This window comes from Enhydra lutris, unplaced genomic scaffold (assembly GCF_002288905.1).
Source record: "Enhydra lutris kenyoni isolate GAN:26980312 unplaced genomic scaffold, ASM228890v2 scaffoldscaffold65, whole genome shotgun sequence".
Lineage (NCBI taxonomy): Eukaryota > Metazoa > Chordata > Mammalia > Carnivora > Mustelidae > Enhydra > Enhydra lutris.
The window spans coordinates 17,773-41,436 of record NW_019154149.1 but is presented as its reverse complement, the minus strand read 5'-3'; the positions used below and the strand labels follow the sequence as shown (position 1 = coordinate 41,436).

Sequence of the window (23,664 nt, the reverse complement as noted above, 5' to 3'; positions counted from 1 at the left end):
GCCCGCCTGACCCCCGGCCAGAATTGAAGAGATTCCTCAAAGAAGCTGTAGTCTGCAGGCTGGACTTGGGCAAGAAGGGGCTGAGCTTCATTCGGGAATTGACACCCAAAGCCCCTCACACACTTTCCCCGTTAAACAGTAACTCCCCAGCCCCTGGTAACCACCATTCTACTTTCTGTTCCCATGAATTAGACCACTGTAGGAAACTCACCAAAGTGGAGTCACGCAATACTCATCAGTTTCTGTCTGCTTTCCTTTACTTAGAGCAGTATCTTCAAGGGCCGTCCACGTTGTAGCACATGTCAGTTTCCTTCCTTTTGAAGACTGAGTAATGCTCCATTGTACAGACCACATGTTGTCTCTCCATTCGCCCCCCGCCCCCCCGCAACGGACACCTGGGTTGTTTCTACCTTTTGGCTATTGTGAATAATGCTGCTGTGAACATGGGCACACAGTTCTCCGTCCCAATCTCTGCTTCTAATTATGCTGGAGTATATGCTCAGCCTTAATCACTTAAAAATGTTGGAGTGTGTGTTGAGATGAGCAAGGTGGCTGGAGGAGACTCACCCTGGCTACAGAAGGCGAGATTTCTCTGAATGATGGCAAAAAGCCGATCTCACTTATGCCTCCCAGGCAGTGGGGAGGAGGGAAGAGCAGACGAGAGGAACAGGCAGACTCTGTGCTGAGCACAGAGCCTGATCCCGAGATTATGACCTGAGCCAAAATCAAGAGTCAGATGCTCCACCGAGTGGGCCACCCAGGCGTCTTGGTAATGTTATTTTAGATCACAGAAGCAGGATACAGGATTGAATGTGATAGATTTCATCTATGTAAAGACACAAATGTCCTTATGGCTGCATATGTATGTGGGCAGGAAAAACAGCAGAGAGAAATATAAGACTGTCACAACGGCTGTATTCTGGAAGGTGCTCTTCTTTTCACCCTCCCCATTTTCCCCATCTTCCACGTTTTATACGAGCATACAGTACTCTACTAATGGCTGAAGAGACGGGGTCGATGAAGTATAAAACCGAACCACAAAAACAGCAAAGGAAAATTAATATTGTTCAATCTCCAGATGGGGAAGGGTCTCTATGTTTAACAGGAAAAAAAAAATCAGACAGGGAAAGAGCAATTTGTTTATTTTAAAAAGTGAAACCAATAACCAAAATTTAAAGGCAAATTCACACGACTGGAAATACAAACACCCAACAATTTTACAAAGAGAACAATGATCAAGGTCACGGATAAGCAGAGAGTTACAAGGTCAAACAGGATACCACTTTCACCTATTTTATATGTTTGTTTGCTTTATTTCTAGTTTTACCACCCTAAGCTGCAGGAGAGTGGGGGGAAGGGCCGAATAGAGAAGCTTTTGACAATTTGGCACCAAGAGACAAGCCCAAGGGAGTAATTTGAAATACATAAAAACATTTCATTTGCAAACTTGTTCATCATAGCATTATTTACAATACCGAAAATTTGGAAATAAGCTGAATTTTCAATGAAAGAACGTTAGGTTAATTATGAAAAAAGTTACACAATAAAATACATCACCACCAGTATAAAGCATCTTTGCAGAAATTTGTAGTAACCACGTATAATATTTAGTGATAAAAAGAATATAAAACTGGAAGATAAAACACACAGGATGATCATAGCAATGTAAAAAAATTCATAGCCCAAAGAAGGCAAGATATTAAGTGACCATCTTGAGGCAAAGTACTGGTGCATTTTCTTGCCTTTTAGTACATTTCTGTTTTCCGGTTTTTCTATGATTAACACTTTAACTTTGTGCTCAGAAGAGGATACCTTTTTTCAAAGTGGCCACAAGACTCTTCAGCGATGTTCCTGATCAGTTCACGCCACGCCATGCCATGCCACGGTCTAGAGTCACAGGGCGCAGCCTCTTGGAGATGGCAGGGGCGGGGGAGTGAGTGTGAAGAATGGTCATGAACAGAGGGGGAAGGGGAGAAGCTGGGGGTGGGGTGCAGGGAGGCAGGGATCAGCAAGGAAGAGTCAGGGACCAGTGTGCACACTGGTCGGCCAAGGAAAGGGGCTTTGTGGAGCCAGGGAAGACTCTGACTGCTCAGCGAAGGTCTGTGTGGACCCCGTAGTAGGCACTGTCGGTGTTCGCAGAGGGCGGGGTCTAAGAGGGAGTTCAGGAAGACACGTGGATTCTTCAGGAGCGAGGGAGGAAAGAGGAGGGGGGGTAAGCTAGGCGGGAAGGTGGTGAGAGGACTGGTGATGGCAATGGCACTGGAGGGGGGAGCGCCGAGGGCCAGAGGGCGTTCCCTGTGGTGCGCCTCAAACCAACAGCCTTTGCATGCACACACGGGGTGGACAATCAGCCCCCAGGAGGAACCTGCCCACGGCTGGGTAGACCCGGCTTCCATTCAGAGTGAGTGTAGGGCAGCTCTGTTCCACTTTCTACCATGATGGAAAGGTTCTAGATCTGTGCTCTCCAGGATGGTGGCTGCTAACCATGTCAGGCTGACAAGCACTTGAAATATGACAAGCCTCACTGAGATTCTGCTTTGGAACCGTTTATTTCATTTGAATTCATTTAAATTGTTTTAATTGCATTTAATTGTTTTAAATTGCATGTGCCCAGTGGCCACTGGACAGCACGTACCCAGGGCGGTGATTCTCAAAGTGTGGTCTCAGGGGAGCAGCGTGATTTGCAGGAGATGCACATTCTCAGGCCCCACCCCAGCCTCGAGGATGCAGCAACTCTGTGGGTGGGGGCCCTGCACGGCTCTGGCTCACCCTCCTGCTTGGGAGCCACTGAAATAGGGTCACACAAAATTTCTGGGCTCGCTAGTTCTGGTTTCCTCTGAACTGTATGCAAGAACCACTACTGGAGTGAAATGGGCTTTATACCAAGGAAGTGACCAGGGGACCATGAGGAACACACGTCCAGCTTGGCAGGCTGAGAAAGGCTGTGTGGAACCACAGAGACGTGCTCACTCCAGGCTGAGGCTGGAGATGGAGCGTGGTCAGCTTTGATGTCTGAACACCTGGCTGTTCATTCCAACATGTGTGGGAGACGTGCAGAAGGGAAGAAAATGTGGCTCTATGTTGCGTTCAGGGTCAAAAACAGTGAACACCCATAACCTGTGAGATGATCTGGAAAGTGTGCCACTGAGCGGGCAACTCAGCCTTTGCTTCTAACAGGATAGAGACTGAAGGGAGGCCGAGAGCAACCATCGCACCAGAATCAGCTCGGACACTGGGTCCTCGCACAGAAGAGAGGAGACAGAAGGACTTCCAGCAGAGACAGAGGGACACACAAAAGCCCCAGATGTGGCTTTGGTCACACGGGCAGACGAATTACTGCCAAAACGGCAGCCGCACCCCCATCGTAGCTGTCACTTCCCTCTTCTCTGACGCAGGTCAGCTTTCAACTTCAGCAAGAGCAGAACTGGGAGATTCTTTTTTTTTTTTTTTTTTTTTTTTTAAGATTTTATTTATTTGTCAGAGAGAGAGGGAGAGAGAGCGAGTGCAGGCAGACAGAATGGTAGGCAGAGGCAGAGGGAGAAGCAGGCTCCCTGCTGAGCAAGGAGCCCGATGTGGGACTCGATCCCAGGACGCTGGGATCATGACCTGAGCCGAAGGCAGCTGCTTAACCAACTGAGCCACCCAGGCGTCCCCCTGGGAGATTCTTGATACAACTGTGCTTCAAGAAGTGAAGCGAGAAACCAGGATCAAGTGTACATACTGCGGCCAACAGACGCACGTGAAAGAAAAGCCCGTGTTAGAACTTCTCATCTTAACCAGGGAGTAGGAGATAAAGCTCAACACGCTGAAAAGATGGCACGAGGAATTTCCAGACCAGATTGTAAAAATCTTAGTGGAAGTGATGAGACCGATAAAGAGGATGAAAAGGAGAAATAAAAGGCCCAGGGAACCCATCTACTGGTATAAGCCAAGACTTCCAGAAGAAAGATGAGCCTCGGGATCAGGAGAGATGAATAGAGCCCTTCACTCTTCAACTAGAAACTGTTGTTGCCAAGACACTAAGTCACTTAATCACTTAGGAGATCGCTGTGCTACCATATATGCCTCTGTTGTGGGCTAATTAATTAAAAAAAAAAAACCACTGTCTGAAATTACTGATTTGAAGTCATCTTTTACAATAATATCTTGCCTTTTTTGTTACAATACACATAAGTATTCTTTCACAAACATTTACCTTTAAACACTGAAGCACTTGTAAAGAGAATTACTAGAAATTACTCACTTTGATACAGGACAATGTAAGATGTTTATTTAGAATGTGGCTGACTCCTCTGATGAGTGCTGATAACTGATCAACTTCCACGTGTTACAAATATGAGTTGTGATTATCCCATCCTTTTTTAAGATGATGTAGGCTAACCTTATTATAATTACCACCTGCCTTTCTGGTTACTTTCATACTTAGGGAATACAGAACTATGTTCTGGGGGATTAGAAATTACCTAATATTATATTAAGGGAAGTTTTCACAATTCTCAAAATAATTCAGAATTTAATAAAATTAATGTTGTCTTTAATCAACTATTCAAAGTAGACTATTTCCTGCCTCCTGGATAAATGTATACCTGCAACCAACCATTCCTGAAGAAGGAGAACACAACAGTTTTGAATTACTTGATTCGTGGATATAGTTACACCTTTAAATGTTTTCCACCGTGAATAACAGGACCTTTCAATAGGTGATCTTGGAGGTTAATGGTCATATTACTTGCTAACAAATTACAATTTGGGCCAGAAGTTCCTGAACATTTCTAACTGAATTTCCCAAATATCTCATGCCTCTAGTTGACTTAGCATTATTTATTATTTGATGCAGAAATTCTACATTAGTCGCTTCATGCATATTTTATCTTTGGATTTTGGAAAACTTGCAATCTTATTAACAAAAGTTGAAGATAAGACTTTAAGGCCTTAACGCCTAGCATTATTTAACTTCATATTTTACAAACCTGAAACCTGAAATATTGACATAATACTTTGAATATATTTGGTTAAATATATTATTACATTATAAACAAAAGAACCAGGGACTTCGTGTGAAACCTAATGTGACATACGGTTACTTTTTGAAATGCACTAGATTCCAGAGGTAATTACAGTATTTCTTGAGTATAGTGTTGTGTTTGATTATTATGGTCTCAATGGATAAAAGCATGACAGATTTCAGTTGTTCCCTTTACACTTATCCACTCGATAAACAGGCTGTGACTGCCCCAAAAAGGAAAGAACGGTTCAGCCTAGCCCCAGTCCAATTACCAAGTGGATATTAATAAAGACTCAAATTAATAAAGAATCAAAAGGTTAGGCTATTACATATTCTTAGGTCAAGCTGCGGACGTATGCTTTGCGTGCCTACCCCTCGGGTTGTTTCTAGCAGTATGGATGATCACCAAATGACCAGCTCTAATGCCTCCTCTCCCCAGCTGCAAGGGAGCATGTGACAGCTGCCCTCCTCCCCGGCTGGCTGGCCGGAGTCATGGCATCAGTGATTGGAGGAGGTCTCTGCCCCGGGACTCATTATACATGTTGTGGTCCTGCAAAGGGTCAGAATCAACAAAATACAGTTCCCCTGCGTGGACATCAGAAAAGTTAGCCAGAAATTCATGGGGATTGAAGCCAACCCACACAGTGTACCGATAGTCTATTGTGCGTATGGAATAGCCCATGACCTTTATATCTTTTAAGCTCGGCTTGTCAGAATTCCACTGGGGAGAGTCTGCAGGCCGGGGGTATTGGCTGTAGGCAATAGACTCACGGGGATTACCACGAAGGTACCGGTCCTTGTCCAGGTCCTGGAATCGGAAATACTTCACAAGGCTCTGGCCTTCTCGGCACTGTGCGACACGAAATGAGGGAACAGGACAGCGAGGCGGCACGTGCAGTCCTGCAAGTCCCGCAAGCGTGGGGAAGAGAGACAGAAGTTCCACGAGGTCCATGACTTGCCGGCCTGAAACGGGAACCGATCCAGCTGAATGCACTACTGTACAGAAGCCTGCACGCTCACAGACTAAAGAAGGGAGCGCGTCTGGGCTCCACAGGTTCTTTTCTCCTTCTGCGTTTATTTCGGGCCCATGAGTTTAGGAACAATGCCAACTTGGCACCTCCCCCCACAGGAGTATGCAAAACAAAGGTACCTGCAGACAGCTGGCACTTGTAAAAACTATGTGTAATTTGGGAACCACCCGTGTAATCACTGATTCTGGCAAGGATCACCAACAGAAGCCCTATCCTTTGGGTAAAACTCGGTTGCGGGGACAGGATATTCAGAGTCTCAGCGGTCCCACCCTTAAGGTACTCCCTTCTGGATGTCAGCACATCCCCTTGGGATCATGGGAGGTTGCAAACAACAACACATTCACCGTCTTAACCATCCCGTAGCGTCCTTTTCAGTAGCACTAAAAACAATAAAAACATCCACGGTGCCATGCAGCCATCCCCACTGTCCATGTCCAGAATGCTTCTCATCTTCTTCACCTATGATCTGTCCTCATTGAACACTCCCTTCCCACCGCCTCCTCCCTGCCCCCAGCCCCTGGCAACCGCTATCCTACTTTTGGGGACTCCTTGTAGGATCTCATGTAAGTGCATTCACATGGTCTTTGTCCCTGTAGGACTGCTTCCTTCACTGAGCACAATGTCCTCAAGGTTCCCCCAGGCTGTAGCAGGTGTCAGAATGCCCTGCCTTTCTTAAGGCTGAGTAACATGCCACTACACAGAGAGACCACATGTGGCTTTTCCATTCACCCAGCAATGGACGTGGGTTGCTTCCACCTTGTGGCTACTGAACATTCATGTACAAGTTTTTGCTTGAATACCCATGTCTAATTCTATGGGATATCTACCTAGGAGTGGAATTGCGGAGTCACACTGTAACCCTACATGTAACTCTGTGGGGACTCACTAAGCCACTTTCCATAGTGGCTGCACCATTTTACCTCCCAACCAGCAATGGGAGGGTTCCCCTTTCTCCACACCAAACCAGTGCTGTAGATTTCTATTTATTTTGCGAATGGGAATGAAACGACACCTCATTGTGGTTGATCCATCTTTAAAGTCTTAATCCTACACTTTATATTACCGTTAAAACCATGGGCTTTGAGCCATCACTCTGGCCTTCTTGGATCTTTAAGAGTTTGCTTTACACGACCCAATTTTATTTCTGACACATCTGATAAGTAAAATAAAAAGAAAAAAAAGTAAAGAAGTTTAAAAAAGATACCTTCACAAGGGCAAGACCTGGTTGACCTGAGCACCTTCATCAGGTGATCAAATCTGGCACCACTGACAATGGCGAAGGCCACCGTGAAGTGCCCTGTGACACACTGGGAACACGCGAGCTCACGTGTAGTGCACGTGTCAAAAATGTTTACCCTGAATCTAGTCATGAAGAAGTGATTAGACAAATCCAGACTGCGGGCTGCCGCCCAACACAGTTACCTGGAATGCTTGTAAAAAGATGAGGTCGAGGAGAAATGGGGGCCCAGATCACGTCAGGCCTTGTCGGCCACTATAAGGGCTTTCACTCAGAGACAGGAGCATAGAAGGCTCCAGAGCAGGGCTCTGACACCACCTTACTCAAGTTTTAACAGGATCACTTTGGCTACTGTGAGAAGGAAGAACTCCGGGGGACCAAGGGCACAAGTAGGAAGACTTCGGGAAGCTGTTGCAGGAATCCAATAGGACATGGGGTGGCATGACCCGTGGTGGCAGCATGAGGTGGTGAGAAGCAGTATAGCCAGACTGAATGGAGACAGACTACATATCACATATGGAGGATGGGAGACAGGCAGGGGCCGGGAGGACTCCATAGTGAGCACGGCCATTCCCTGAAAGGGGAAAGAGGATGGAAAGAAAGGCTTACAGCCTGGGGCATGCCCAAGCTAGACTGGCCAAGTGGAACAGGCTGCTGGAAATCCCAGTCCAAAGTTCAGGGAAGAGATAGAGTCTAGAGAGAAAACTGGGAAATAAACTGGGAACAGTACAGCTACGTAAATTTACAGCTTGCTGAACATGTCCCCAGAAAACTTTCCAAAAAACCATCTCAACCTGTCAGATTTCTCCAAGCAAGCAGAGGCCTAGAATCATGCCTATGGTTTGAGCTTTTTATAGATGACTTGAAAGGAGACAGAGCGTGAAGCACACAGAAATCAAATGTAAAGAAAATAAAACTGGGCCATGTAAAGCAAATCTGGAAAGATCCAGAAAGACCAGAATGATGGGCCAGAACCAAAAAAGGAAAAAAAATCAACAGAAATCGACATAAAGGGCACGATTTAGATGTTAAATGGATTTAGATGGATTAAATGCAGAAGTCCAAAAAGCAAGCAACCTAGTTTCACAGAGTTCATAGAAAAAGTACTCTAACTCATACACAACTTGTCTCTGTGCTAAGCAGATCACCTCAGGAGAGAACAAAGAACCCACACAGGTCACCCATGCAGCCGCAAGGGGTATCTCATTGAAGGGACATTTCTGGAAATGCTTTCTCAAGCTGGAGCTTTGGGGAAGGCAGAGACCAGGATAACTGTGGGTCTACCACCACTACTGTGAAGGAACTGCAGGCCTGGAGGTTTCAGCCTAGAGAAGAAAGGCATCAGTGTCATCTTCAAGGCTGGGATGAACCGGCACATGGAAGTCAAAGCAAACTCGCCCTTCACTGTGCTGCTCAGCCATCGGCCAAGCCCTTCCTCTGAGCTTCGGAGCACACGGTGGTCTCTGGCACGACAGTCCTCCTCGTCCTGGGGATGCCACCTATTCCTTTGTCCCTCCCCCTCTTCCAGCCTCCTCTAGGCCCAGACCCATAGGTACTCAGGAATGCCAAACCTGGACAGGAAGACGGACCGAGTAAGCCCCTGGCTGTGCATCAGGGAGGGGTGTGCATCTAAAGCAGCGGGAGTCTCCTATCAAGCAACATCACTTCAGCATACTTTATACCTGGCTCCATCAACTCCGGGATGGAATCGAAAGGGTCGATGTAAGGGAAAAGCTTCTCGCCTGCCTCCGGAAGCAGAGCTGTCCTCCCGGGAACATAGAACATCAAGGGCACACGAGTGGCGACGTCAAAATTGCTGTATTTGGCCCACTCTCCATGTTCACCGAGAGCCCACCCTGGTTCATAAAAGCACAAAATAACAGAAAACAAATAATGACATCACAGCTCGTTCATTTTCGATGCCATTTCATTCCCTGTTGTAGAAACCAGAGGAAGCAAAGCTCATCACAGAGAAGGAATTCCTCTGTGATTACCACAAAAAACGTGATTTCTCTAAATACTGCTTTATTTGAAGTTAGACATCTTTCTTGAATGAGGAAACCTCTAAAAGGGGGAAAAAAAACCATACTAAATTCCCAAAACAAAACTATCTTCTTTAAAAGCAACTGACGTTTGCGGCCAGCTCGGGCTCCCAGGGCCCAGCCCCTACCCCCCAGCCCGCACGCAGGCCAGGCCTCCCCTCCTGAGAGGGGCTCCTCCTGACAGGGTGGGGGCAGGGGCGGGGGCAGGGCAGCTGTCCTGTCCTGCCTTCTCTGGACACAAGTCCCACCAGGGCTGTTTTCCACCCAAGGGCGCGTGCCCCCAAACCGTGAGCAGTGACGCTACTGCACTCACTCCCATTTTATAAGGCAAGGATAACTTGTTCCATTTTAAAAAATATACCACAGACCAAAAAAAATAGAACTTGATTCCAGGCCCTTAACCTTCATGAAAAATACAACCCTCTTCACCTGTACTGAAAACCCTCCCTGCGAAAGACAGCTTGAACGCTCCCCATGGAAACGTCTAATGTTCCATCTGAGTGCCCTTTTTGATATAAAAAAAAAAAAAGACAGAGATTGCACGTTGAGTATTTCATGTTACAAAATAACCAAAGCCACATAAAGCCACCATGTATGGACTGGAGAGGCTTCTGTGGTGCGGGGGCAGGGAGTCTCGGGAGGGCCGTTCGAGAAGGGCCATTCGGAATCAATGCAGCTGCCTCCACGCAAAGAGAGCTTCTGAGTGGCCTTGCCTCCTTCACAGGCACAGCAGCCTCTGTCCTCACTGGAGGAGGAAACTGAGCACTGACAAGAGAGGCCAGAAATGGATGGCAAACCATTAGGGAGACAGCGAAACACTATGACACTTATGTACATAACAAAGTAATGGGGGTCTTGACAAGGCTTAAGGTAGGCCCGTGAGAAATCACACAGAGGACTGTCTGTGACATTAAGTGGAAACAGAAAATGAGGGGACCAAAGAGTTGATAAGCACAATCAATCCCACCTTGTTCCGTGACTATATATTCCATACACGCTCACACGGACACGCACCACAGCCATGTGTATATCCACAACCAAAGGCTAAAAGACAGACCCCAGGTCTGCCAGCACCAGCTCGCTCTGGGCAGGTGGGATAAGAGGGCAGGGTGCTCTCGTCCTACGTTATATGCTCTATGCCTTTTCCTTTTTACAACGACTCTGTGTTGATATCGTCCCATTGCACAGTTGACGATACTCAAGAACTGTTGTCCCCTGAGTATGATAATGGAAGTATGGTTATACTTTAAAAGAGCTAAATTTTTTAGAAATACTATTCAGAAACCTGAACATTTGCTTCAAAAGAGCTTGGGGGTAGGGGAGGGGGGAGGATGAGACAAACAAGACCACTGGGAGTGGGTAACTGGGGAGCAGGATGATGGGGACTGGAGGTTGTTGTTTATTCTCTATTCTTGGAAATGTTAAAAATTTTCAAATTAAGAAGAATCTTCTTAAGTAAATTGTTTCCATTTTTGGAAAAAGGGGGAAACTGCCTGAAAAGAGAGAAAGCCTTGCCAGCCCCAGGCTCTCGGCAGAGAGAACACTGGGACTGGGGGTGGAGTAGTGGAGTCAGGTCTGAGGGCCTTGTTGGGCCAGGACTGTTCTGGAGCCTCCTAAGAAAAACGAAATGCCCTCCAAGCTTCTAGATTGGAAGTATGGGTTAAAAGGGCTCCCCACACAAATTGAGGGTTTGTGCTGAGTTCATCAAGGATGAAAAAGGTTGCTATGAGGTCCCCACCCAAGCATCCAACATGGTCCTTGGGCCTCTATGGAGAAAGGTCCCAGGCCATCAGAAAACAGGCCATCATAAAAGCACCCCAAGACCCCAGACTTGGGGTACTGCTGATTCCTGAAAGAGAACACACTTCTGTTTAAGGCAATCTAGAAAAGCACATTTCCCAGAGAAGTCCAGCTGCCCTGATCGACTCCCCAGGGCACTGGAAAATGCTTACCGTGATCGGAGACAAACACGATGATGGTGCTGTTGGCCAGCTGGAGATCATCCAAAGCACTCAGAAGGTGGCCAACCTGTGTATCCAAATATGAAACGGAGGCAAAGTAGCTCTGACGGATTTTCCGCTGCACGTTAAAGGAGGAGGAGAGTGAGTGTGACTTGAACCACAGTGGCACGCACAGAGCGGTGTCACCTGAGTGCGCCTCCACTGATGCCCGTGACTCTCAGCCAAAATGTAAAGCACATTTTCCCACCATCTGAGTCGCTGGGCCCACATGCTTCTGGTGAAATCTGGGGTCCATGGCAGATCCAAAAGGAGGATTCTTTTCTAAGCAAATCAGATTTCACTGTAGGGCACAGGTCACAGCAGACAGATGTGCCACTTACTGTCCCTTTGTGTCTCCTTCACCTATTCTTATGGGTCCCAGGAGATGACCATGTAAACTGAAACACATCCCCCAGTCACTCCAAACTCTGCTGAGGGGGGTGCCAAGGACCCCATGAAGCTGTACTCCTTCCTCAAGGACCAGAAACCAGGGGACTCAGAACAAGAGAAATGTTCTGAGATGTGGCCGAATCACCCCAATCTCTCCCTCTATCCCCACATGGCTTTCTTCCCACATGTGTCTCTCTCCTCTTCTTAGGAGACACCCGTCCTATGACTCCAGTATGACCTCATCGTAACTAATGAATCTGCAATGACCCTAGTTTCAAACGAGGCCCCATTGTGAGGTGCAGGGGGGCAGGACTTCAAGTTTTTGAGGAACACCACTGAGCCCATAACGACATCCACTTTCCTTTAACTACTTTTTAACCCAGCAGGACAGCAACTGCTTGTCCTCAAAGACGGTGGCGGTCATGTGAGGCTCATGTCTAACGACCTCCCAGCAGGCAGGAGAAGAGCAACGGAGGGACCCAGGCTGGAGGCCAAGGGAGGCACTGAGGTGATTCAAGGCGAGATCATGCAACCTGGGCTGCACGTGAGTGAGAGTCTGACCACAGCCCAGAGCACCTGCCGTGGGCTTGAGATGAACAGCACTAAATCCACGCTGGGCACACAGGAGCAGCTCCACGGATGCTTGTTGCATGAACAAATCGAACCCAGACCCACTCGGGTGGTCGTGAAAGACTTGCAGGTGGAGCCAGAGGGCAACACGGACCTGGGAGGAAGGCAGGGACAACCAGCACGAGTGCGGGCAGCGGGGGAGACGGCAGGGAAGGAGATAAGGACTCCCAGGCTGACTTCAGGTTTCTGGTTCAGCTGGCAGCACCATTCAGTGGCTGGGGGAGCACAAGGAGAAGAGGAGCAGCAGCAGTGGTGGCACGGCCCCAGGAGCCAATGAGGCAGAGGTCTCCATGGGCACTGGTGCGGCAATGACCCTCAGGGGCAAGTGGACAAATGTGTCTGAAATCAGAAGCAAGACGGGGACAGGAGGGGAGAAGGGGAAGAAAGCTTCCAGTGGAGGCCCTGGAGCTAACCCACCGGACAGAGCCTCCTAAGCAGCAGACACAGAAAGAGGGGTCTGCTGTGTGGAGGGGGGTGGAGGGGGTCCAGGCTGAGGACATGTCCAGGAGGAGTGGCACTGGCCAACACTGAGAAAAACTCTGGGAAGGTAGGACCCACAAGGATGAATTTTATTTGCCACGGGGGTCAGTGCTGACCTAGGTGAGAGCACTGAGTGGGCTGGGGAGGCAGGAGGCTAGGCAGAAGCGAATGAAGAATGGGCGGACGCTAAGGCCACATTTCACTCCTTCTGCCCTGAAGGGCAGGTGAGGGCACAATGTCATCTGCTGAAAGATGGAGAAGAGGGGCGTAAAGGACAGGAGGGGAGCGGCTCAGAGTGCAGAGTTCAGAGCAGCTGAACAGAAAGTCCTGAGCAGAAAGCCCTCGTGGATGGGCTGCCGGGGCTGGAGACTGGGCCCGTGTGTGTCCACCTCAGCGCCACACGGACTCAGCGCAGCAGCCTCAAGACTTGGGCTTGAGGGGCGCCTGGGTGGCTCAGTGGGTTAAGCCTCTGCCTTCGGCTCAGGTTATGATCTCCAGGTCCTGGGATCGAGCCCCGCATCAGGCTCTCTGCTCAGCAGGGAGCCTGCTTCTTCCTCTCTCTCTGCCTGCCTCTCTGTCTACTTGTGATCTCTGTCTGTCAAATAAATAAAATCTTTAAAAAAAAAAAAAAAAAAGACTTGGGCTTGAGAGCGGAATGGTGGCCGGACCATCCTGTCATCGGGGCACAAGTGCAGCAGGGGCTGGTGAGAACAGTAAGCCACTTGCACAGGAGTGAAGCCCAGAGGGGACCTAGACCCGGGGTAGGGAAGTCCCCAGTCACGATCCCCAGGAGGCATGTGGGGAACGAGCATGTGGAGTGAAGCAGCTGTGAGAAGAGACTGTGGTCAGGGTGGTGACTGCGACCCGAGGAGGAGCCAGCCTGGGAGGCCCGAGGGTGGGCCCTGAGGTCACTGGCTCCTATGGAGCAGAGCGAGAGTGCTAGAGGCTTAATAGGGCAGAACCGAGAGGCTCAAGAGTGCGGGGAGATGCGGCCTGGGCACGGAGAGCCGTGAGCAGGGCCCAAGCTCCAGGTGCACGTGGGGCAGGGAGCGGGACACAAGCACACCAGGGAGGTCCTCTGGGCAGCAACAGCATGAGTGGGCAGGGGCGTGGCAGGGAGGAAGGCATCTGTCCTGGACACTTTTGCAGGTTCGCTGAGCTCCCTGCTGGAAATCTGTCGTCACCTCATTTCTGTTTTACAGATAAGGAAACAGGCTCAGAGAGCTCAAGGGACCTTCCCAGAGGCTGTGCGGCTGGTGTGGGGGAGAACGGGAATTCGAACCCAGGCTGTTCTGAGCCGATAAGACAAAGCACAAGGCCCTGGCATTCCGTGTGTCCAGGAGGGAATTCAGACTCCCCAAGGCTGCAACTGCATGCTCTGGGGCAAGTTACCACACCTCCCCGTTGTCTCCCCACCCGGACGACCTGGTGGTCACGAACCTCACTCAGCCTCCATGGGGACTGGAGGAGAGGGCACACAGAAAACACTGAGCACCCCTCCTGGGACACAGTCCATTTTAAAGGGACATTTGAAGTGACCGTCACAAACAAGGCATCCGGGCGCAGCCTCAGAGATGCCACTCAAACAAGCCTGCTCTCAGAACCCCCAGAATGGGACGTCAGGGGCGGAACCACGGGAGGAATCCACTCCTTCGCCAAGTCTCACCACCACCAGGCGAACCTCGGGAGCCCCAGGGACACGAGGGGCGCACAATCCTCAGCCCCTGAGCCCTCACTGTCCGAATAGCTCTGAGTGGCAAGAGACGCCTGGATGTTTCATCTGGTTTTGAACTGTACCCTATGGCAGTGTTTGCAGGCTTCCACGTGCCATCAGAACTGCCGGGGGTGCTCTTGCAAATGCCAGTCCTCAGGCCCCACCTCAGCTCCCAGTCCCCTAAGTCTGTGCTTCCAACAAGCCCTCACAGGGATTAGGATGCAGGGGGTCCAGGAAGCACCCTCTGAAACCACTGCCCTCTACCTTCCACTGCAGGCTGCCTATGGAGTCTTCACACAGTGACCAAAGGGCTGGGCTGCATGTGGAATATTCCAGAAAGAGTGCTGGATGTTTTCCGCACTCCAGGGAGAGGGTGACTGACGAGTCCGCTGAGGAGTTGAACTCTGTGGCTACTCCAACTGTAACATCCAGATAGCACTGGCCACGTCGGCACCCCTGCCCGCTCTGTGTCAAGGCCCTACTCCCCGTACCACCCCTCAAACGGGATGGGCGCCTGCATAGGCTTTCCCACAGAGAGGCCGTGCAACCGAACATTCTGGGCTGCAGGGGAGCCGCCCACCACTCTACAGCTGATGAACAGTCACGTGGATTAAAGAGCATCTCCCATGATTTAGTGACAGGGTGTCCCAGCCTCCTCCTTCCCCCAGTGCTCACACTCAGCCAATCACCAAACCTCCAGATGCTCCCCTTCTTTGCAAGAGACACGGCCTGGGAGACGATATCCACCCAGCACTTCCCATACCCTAAATTCTTCCAGACCACCCCCAGCCCCAGAGCCTCATGAGACAACTGGCACAGAGAAGAGTCTCAGTAAGACACAATGGGTGGGGCGGTGTCTACTGAGAAAAGTGGTGTCACCAATGATGTCATGCCATTAAGTACCCAGCAATTCCCCCAAATATGCCCTTGGTACCTGAAAATCCACAGGAATTGGGCCATAGGGCACACTGAGGTTCAAGGCCTGGACGTCCTCCCGCCGCCTGATGTCCATCCAGGGGTTGTAGGCCACAGGAGGGAGGCCAGCAGGAACCTGGGGATCAGGAGCCAGGGTGATGTTCTCCAAGGGATACAGCTTCTGAAACTCCTTGGGGGGAATAGCACACAAAGACACCAGGTTGTCATTCTTCCGGCAAAGGCACAAAGCTGGGACTCTCCCAGTCTCTCTATTGCCTTTTCTCCAAGCCTGGGATGCGTTTACATGGTGGCTCACTGACACTCCCCAGGTACTTCCCCCTACCTGAAGGTCAGGCCTAAGGTCACTTCACAAGATGCCAATGGTAATGAAATCATGCCACTTGTTTCCTATCAACTGAGCAGCAACAGCTCTTGTCCCCACTTCCTACCTCCCATTCAGCTGGAAAGGGGTGGATGGGGTGTTTCCAATTCCCAAAATCCCCCTCAGGTTTGGCAACTCCCCGAGAGTGCTCACAGAACTTGACACAGTCCTACCTGCAGCGACCAAACACAATCAGCAAAGGACAAAGCCACATGGGCGAAGTCCAGGGAAAACCAGGCACAAGCTTCCAGAATCCTCTACTGGTGAAGTCACACAGGATGTGCTTAATTCTCCCAGCGATGAGTTGTGTGACAACGTGCGTGAGAGGCTGTTGCCATGGAAGCTCATTAGAGCCTCAGCACACGGGCTGTTTACCAGGGCTGCCCGCCCAGACCCGCTCTGCTGGCAGAGATCGACGCCACAGACTCCATGCAGAAGAGCAGGGCCATTCGTAAATAGTGCGGGCACAGAGAGCCACTCCTCGCTTGGGGAGTGGTGCGAACTCTCCCAGGATCCGTGTTCCCAGAGGCCAGCCAAAGGCCAACCTTGCAAGCAGCCTTGCTACGGAGAGCAGCTAGGCCGGCCAGGGGAGCTCCTACCTGCATGAGAGGCAGAAGTGAGTCTCCCTCCATCAAAGGGGGTCAGATCCGGCTAGGAAGGCGAGATCCCCTGGGCCAATCTATCAAAGCATCAAAGAGCACACCTTTGGCTCTCTACTCCCATCACGAATGAGGGGCATTCTTTACAAATTCAAAAGAATGGGCTGCTCAGGCCCAGGGAAGACACAACAGGGAGAAACTGAAAAAGATTTTTAAAAAGAAGGGACCATACACTCTAAATGATGGACAGGAGAGCACAGCATTCAGGGTTGCACCGAGCAATGCAGTGCCCCATGTGGGAAGGGTCTGAGATGCCCCTCCCTGGAACTGTGCCCCAAGGACTATCCCTTAACTGCAGCCATTGGTGGCCAGCTCTGACTGACTTCTCTATGTTGATATTGCCATCCAACCCAATATGTGCTCCCTGAGTTCAAGGAAAAGAATAAAACCTTCCAGTGGGGAGGGAGGAAGCCAAGCATTTCCAACAGGATTATTACACACCTTAAGTCTACTTTTTAGCCTCAACCTCTGATCCCATCTTCATGCCACTAAGTACAGTGGTGCCATCGGGCAGCCCCGGTGACCAGGGATGGCAGGACATGCCCCCACTAAACCAACCCCTCCTGTAACAAATGACACAGCTGTCACAGAGGTGCGGCGTCAGCCGTCGGGTAGCTCTTCACCTTGGGGTATCTGAAGGGGATGTGCGGCTTATGATACCCAACAGCCAGGAAGAAAGGGCGGGCCGATGTTTTCATCTTTTCCAACAAGCGTATCGCTTGCTTGGTGCTCTGCTTGTCAGGCAAGGTGCCCTCTGGCACATCTGCCACGTCCACGGGGCAAAGCAGGTTGGCATGGAGTTCTCCATCTGGCCCCCTGCATGTCTTTCAAGACAAAACAGTGCAAGTCAGCTCTTTAAATGCAAGGAAGAGAAGTCACGAAGGGGCATACACAATGGATTTCGCATTCACAGCAGCAGCCCTCGAAGCCCAACTCACGCGTGCTGGCCAGGCATGCACGGTGGAGAGCTAAGACAGAGAAGCATCTCCTCTTTCCTAGGCAGAGGCCAGAAACCCACCAGCACTTAGCTTCTTGCTGTTAATCTTCTGTCTCCAGGTCATAATTAATTAAAAGAAACCCATGGAAACTAATGATCAAAACAAATCTGTCTCTGGCTCAATAATTTTAAAAAAAGCCAATTAAAAAATGGGCAAAGGACTTGAATAGATCTCTCTCCAGGCAAGATAGATAAATGGCCAACAAGCACATGTGAAGATGCTTTGTGTCATTTTATGTCATTATTCATCATAGATATGCCAATCAAAACCACAATGAGATACTGTCCCACACATGCCAGGATGGCTAGAATTTTTAGAACTGGACAATGACAAGTGTTGGCGAGGATGGCAAGAGCCTGGACCCCTCCCTCACACAGGGCCACCGGGGGTGTGAAATGGGGCGCTGTGGAAAACACTCTGATGGTTCCTCAAGCAGTTAAGCAGGACATCATTATGTAACCCAGCAATTCCACACCTGAGGGACAGCAAGAAAAGTGAAAACCTAAATCCACACAAATACTTGACCTAGCAATTCTACCCAAGAGAACAGAAAACCTAGGCCACATAAAAACACATCCACGAATGTTTACAGCAGTACCGTCGATAGTAGCCACAGAGTGGAAATAACCCAAGTGTCCGACAACTCATGAATGGATTAAAAAAAAAATGCATTCTACCCATACAACATTCTACCCATACAATACTATTTCGCTATGAAAAGTAACAGGGCTTTGCGACAGCTGGCTGGCTCGGTCGGTAGAACATGCAACTCTGGATCCCAAGGTTGTGGGTTAGAGCCACACGCTGGGTGTAGAGATTACTTTAAGAAATCTATAAAAAGAAAGCAGTGAAGTTCTGGGGGTCCTGAGTAGCTCAGTCAGTTAAGCGCCCACCTTTGGCTCAGGTCATGATCCTGGGGTCCTGGGATCGAGCCCCACATCAGGGAGCCTGCTTCTCCCTCTCCCTCTACCTGTGGCTCCTCCTGCTTGTACCCTCTCTCTGTCAGATAAATAAATCTTTTTTAGAAAAAAAGATCCCAACATCTGTCTCTGCCAAGTCATGATCACAGACAAAAACTACAAACTTCACTATATAACCGGCTTGAAAGAATGTGGGGTATATGCAGCAGTTAACCTGAATCCTGCCAGACAGGAAAAAACAGTTCCTCTACAGAACAGTGCCCTTTTCACATCCTTACCTTGGTGTTTTCATACTTTTCAGAGGAGGGATGATAAGGTGGAACAGACCAGCTAAATGGAGAATCATCACTATAATTGGAAGATATTCCTGAAGGTGGGGGGAGAAAAGAAAGTCATTAAATAAAACTGAAGGGTCCTTCAATGCCTTCCCCGCCCCAAATTAAAACTCTGTGAGCAACTACTGAAGTATCACCCCTTTCTTTGGGACTTATTTCCTCATCTATAAAATCAAGAGCTCAGGCAGATGATGAGAAGTCCCCACGAAAGCCAACTCTCTAGGCTTCTAGTTGAGTACTGAGCATGTGACCTCCTGGTCCCTTGAGCCCTGGCAATTCATGCAAGGCTGTACGGAAGAAACCCAGAAGGGAAGGCTCAGCCAGCCTGCTCCAACGCTGCAGCCCCACAGAACCCTCGCTGGATGGAGCCTCTCCCCCAGAGCAGAGGCAGCAGCACCGCAGGCCAGGTGCAGAAGAGGAGGCTCAGAGAAGGCCAGTGCCTTGACTGACACCAAGCACGGAATGGGTGAGTGAGCTGGGACTCAAATCCAGGCCTCAGGACCCCAGGTTCAGTGCTCATTCATGAAGCAGAAACCCACTGCCAAGCTCAGCAGTCTCTTGTCTATTCGGGAGGAGAAAAGAACAGTGAATTACAGAAGGATGGCCAGCTGTCTAGAGAAGAGAAGTGCTGTGTGAGTGGGGAAGCCACAGAGGTGGTGGGCCAAGGTAGCATGGGCAGCGAGGGCCATGAAGACGCAGTGAGGCTTGTGTGGGAGCGGAAGGGAAGGGTCGCCTCGCGGGGTGAGACAGGAGGAACAGGGAGGGCAGTGTCGGTGGAACCGCAAGAGAAAGAGCGTCACCAGCATAGTGACCGTTGGGGCTCCACCAGGGAGCACCAGGCAAGGCGAGACCGGAGGGAAAGGGGCAGTGGGTGACGGGCTTATCAACACAGCAAGTACAGTGGAAAGAGCAAAGGAGGCCAACAGACCCAGGTTCAAATCTCAGCACTGCCCCTTATTACCCACGCAACCTTGGGCAAGCTACGTGACTTCTGCAAGCCTCGAGTTCCTCCTCGGGAAACGAGGATGATGATAAAAATGATAAAAACCCACCCCGCCTGCTGCTGAGGAGGGGACTACGGGAGCGGCCAGCACCGGAACTGGCCGGGAATTGGCAGTGGATGGATGGTGGCTGCTGTTTTCCTTGAACAGGTCCCTGCCTCACAGACAAAGTCATGAGAACAGAGACCTCCCAGACGAAAAACACTTTTCCACAAGGACTACAGGCAAAGCTCTCGTTCTCTAGCCAAGACACACCGCTGACAGCCTGACTTCACAACCTAAGAATCAATACCACTCAGGCCTTCCTTAGCCTCCCTTCCTGAAACACGGCCTTCCCTCTGCCCTACTTCCTCTTCTCCCCGAACTTGTCTCTCCCCTCCTGCTGTGCTCAGGCGAGGGCTGTCCAGGATGTAAGCGCCAACTGAGGAAAGTTCGGACGGTGGGCTTTTGCTGACATGACAGGATTCCTGACAGATTCTCTTTCCAAAACTTGGCCTGACTTAGCCCAGCCAAGTGTTATCCTCAACCTGGACCGGCCAGCTGGGTTCCGGAAGGCTGCTGAGCCTGCCTGTGTCACCAGCGAGCAAAAGGAAAGCTACTGAAAATGTTCAAGTCATCGCCCTTAGCAATAAGCACGACCATCGTATGAAGTGGGCTTTCAACCCACTCTCACACCCCTGAACCACCGGAACTGGGACGCTACCCTGGGAAGTAATCCAAGCAGCTATGACTCATTTGCCAGAGAACTAATCTGAAGCGGAGAGGAAGAACGATCTGCCCAAGGTCAACTGCACAACTACGAAGTGGCAGAGCTGGGACTGGAACCCAGGAGCCTGGATCCCTGGGGCCACTGCCCACCAGTTCCCTCTGCAGAGGCATTCATTCCAGCAGTACGTGTGACAATGGAGACCTGAGATCAACTTGACACTCAAGTACAGTGGCTTGTATGTGAGATGACTGTGCTGTTGTTAAAAATGATATGCAAAGGGGCACCTGGGTGGCTCAGTGGGTTAAGCCTCTGCCTTCAGCTCAGGTCATGATCTCAGGGTCCTGGGACTGAGTCCTGAATCGGGCTCTCTGCTCAGTGGAGAGCCTGCTTCCTCCTCTCTCTCTCTCTCTCTCTCTCTCTCTCTCTGCCTGCCTCTCTGCCTTCTTGTGATCTCTCTCTGTCAAATAAATTATTTTTAAAAAATAAAATTAAATTAAAAAACGATTGTATGAAGGGCAGCCAAAGGGGGAAAAGTTTGTTTAAAACATTCACAACATAAAACTGTATATAAAGGAAAATCTCAAATCAGAAAAAGAATATGCCTGGAATAAGGGAACATCAAACTTCAACCCCCCTCGGTGTGGTGCAATTACAATCAATTCATATCCTTCAGTTTATACTTTCCTTCCCCCCACCCCACTTTTTGTCAAATAATCATGCATTACTTCAAGTAAGTATTTTAAAAAGTTTTAAAGTCTTTTTTAAAGTTTAAAAAACTTTTAAAGACTTTAAAGTGTTTCATCATTCTCATTTTGGCATTAAAAGAGCCAGTTTATCAGGCCGTGTTGCAAGTCAGCACTGGTGCCCCCCCCCAGCACCCTTCAGGCCTTGGGCGTCAGCTTGCACCCCTCTTGCTAACCTGACTCACAGCTGATGGGCAGCCCCGCCCAAGGGCTGCCTCTTCACTGGCAAATCCTCAAAACCACCCTGGTCTCCCTTTACTGACGGGGCTCCTGGGGCACAGAGAGTCAGTCAGGTGCAGAGCTAGACTCGCACCCAACACTACCGCCTCCCCAGCCAGCACCCTTCCTTCTGCCTGAGAAGCCAAAGGAACCAAACGGCACTGTGACTAGTGGTCTACTATACTTCTTCACTTTTGGTAAGAACATGAAGCTAAAGTGAGAAGTAGGATTTTGTACCAAGACACCAGTGACTAAGGAGGTATCCCCCCAGCCCCAGCAGGCCTCTGCAAAGCCAGCTCCACCTCCAGAGGGGGATTCCAGCCCATGGGCACAAAACACAGAGGAATCCAGATTTTGGACACCAAATAGTACCAGGGTGAAAGACTTTTCCAACCGACATGGTCACGTAGCCATTCTCCTTGAAGTACTGGGGGATGGTAGAGAAGTTTCCAGCATGTACCCTCCAGTAGGAATTGAAGTCATACAGGCGGGTGGTGTCTGGTCTCCTCCCAGTGAGGAAGGACACACGGCTTGGGGCACACACTGCTTGCTGTCAGGGAGAAGAAGCAGAGGGAAATATCCTCAGAGGCAAACAGAGTCTGGATGCTAAAAGGTAACCAGGCAACCTGAAGAGTCCTCAGCAAAACAGCCTGGCAGCTGAGTCATGCAGATCAAAACCAGCCAGTGGGATAAGGGCCTCGTTCACACACCAGGAGTAAGGATCCCCACAAAGAGGCAGGAAAGGACTCAGCCCCGCCCCCCACCAAGCAGATGTTTGGGTCCTATGTGATGGCGTCTCACAGGTGCACAGAGGCATGGATCTTAAAGGCAGCCCCATGAGTGTCACCATGGCAAGGAGCATGGTGCTTGCCCAAGGTCGGTTAGCAGACCTGAGAGTGGCATTCGACAACACCTCCTTCATCCTCAGCACCAGGCAAATCCCTCTGGGGAAGAAAGCTCGGCAGGGCCATCCTTAGGCATCTTAGGGTCAAGGGACAACCTCTGCCCAAGCTTGGAGGCACAAGCTTCCTTGCCAGTACACAACCAGGTTTTCTCTACCGCCATTTTCCAGACTATGCTTCCCTCTAATAAGGATTTGCCAGGTACCATCAGGGCCATCTAACCATAGCTGAAAGGACTTCATCCCCCAGCCCACTGCACAAAGAACGCATCCACACCTACAGGTCCCCAGACATACCTGGGCAAAGGCATTCTGGAAGAGGAGGCTGTGGGATGCCAGTTGGTCGATGTTTGGGGACCTTACCAGCTTGTCCCCGTAACAGCCCAGGGAAGGGCGCAGGTCATCCACGATGATTAGAAGGACATTCAGAGGAGCTGTGTGGAAGGGAGGGGCCTCAGTGAGATCGCCTGCACTGACAACGAACCCCCACCCATGGTTGCTGCTCCAGTACTGAGTGGCCCCAGGCTGGCCCCTATACCCTGGACAGCCCAGCCAACCAAGCCAGGGAGGGGGAGACTAGGGCAGGGAGGCTGGGAGTGGGTGCACAGAAAAAACCCCAGTTCTGGGTGGCAGAATTAGGCTCTAAGCATGGCCTCAAGCCTGGATGAGGGAGAGAGAGAGGGAGGGAAGGACAGAGGGGAGGAATGAAGAATTTAGGAAAGAAAGACGGAGGGGGGGGGGGGGGGGGAAGGATCGTGGGCGGGAGGAAAGGAAGGATGAATGTTAGAAGGAACAGTGGATGGGACAGAGACGGGAAGTTAAGGATGGATGCAGCCAGAGAAGGAGGTAGGGAGCCCGCAATCTGAGTGAGGGCCAGGACTGCACCTGTGGTCGAGTTGCTGGACGCCGCAGACTCAAGGGAGGTGCAGACCGAGGCCAAGACCAAGCCAAGCCAAAGCAGGCACCGGCCGGTTGGCAGCATTCCTGCCCCGACGCGGCCACTCTGGGGCGACGGTGACAGGTTGCGGCGGACGGGCCGGCCGCGGGCCCCGCGTCGCCAACGCCCTCTGCACCAAGCGGCCGCGGCCGGCCCAGAGGCCGGGGCACGGAAGCCCGAAAGCTAGTGCGCCTGCGTGCCTCGTCCCCGCCCCGCCCCTAAGAGGGGCGGGGCCTGGCTGCTCTCAAGGCCCATGCGCGTGATCCCAGCCTCAGAGGGCGGGGCCGGGGTTGGAGCGCGGGTCCTACTTCGCAGAGCCGGCGCCGCATGCTGAGCCGCCTGGCTGCGGGCAACTAACTTGCTGGGGAGCTCCCTGGAGAATCTTTCCGGGTGTTTCTAAAGATTTGCCATGCAAC

At 50.5% G+C, this 23,664-nt stretch overlaps 1 protein-coding gene across 2 annotated transcripts; it reads right to left on the bottom strand.

Moving 5' to 3' along the window:
• Nucleotides 1-3,607: 3,607 nt before the first annotated feature.
• On the bottom strand, nucleotides 3,608-23,394 carry LOC111158976 (iduronate 2-sulfatase). Of its 2 annotated transcripts, XM_022521322.1 has the most exons (9): nucleotides 23,197-23,394; nucleotides 22,609-22,745; nucleotides 21,783-21,960; nucleotides 18,682-18,770; nucleotides 17,109-17,309; nucleotides 15,464-15,634; nucleotides 11,268-11,394; nucleotides 8,956-9,129; nucleotides 3,608-5,968 (listed from the first exon to the last, which is right to left on the bottom strand). In XM_022521322.1, the coding sequence occupies exons 1-9, from the start codon at nucleotides 23,291-23,293 to the stop codon at nucleotides 5,496-5,498; spliced, it is 1,647 nt and encodes a 548-aa protein (XP_022377030.1). In that variant the 5' UTR covers nucleotides 23,294-23,394; the 3' UTR covers nucleotides 3,608-5,495. The 2 variants fall into 2 exon arrangements, with proteins under 2 accessions (XP_022377030.1, XP_022377031.1); XM_022521323.1 differs by lacking the exon at nucleotides 23,197-23,394 and having other exon boundaries at nucleotides 21,783-21,916; nucleotides 22,609-22,686.
• Nucleotides 23,395-23,664: the final 270 nt, after the last annotated feature.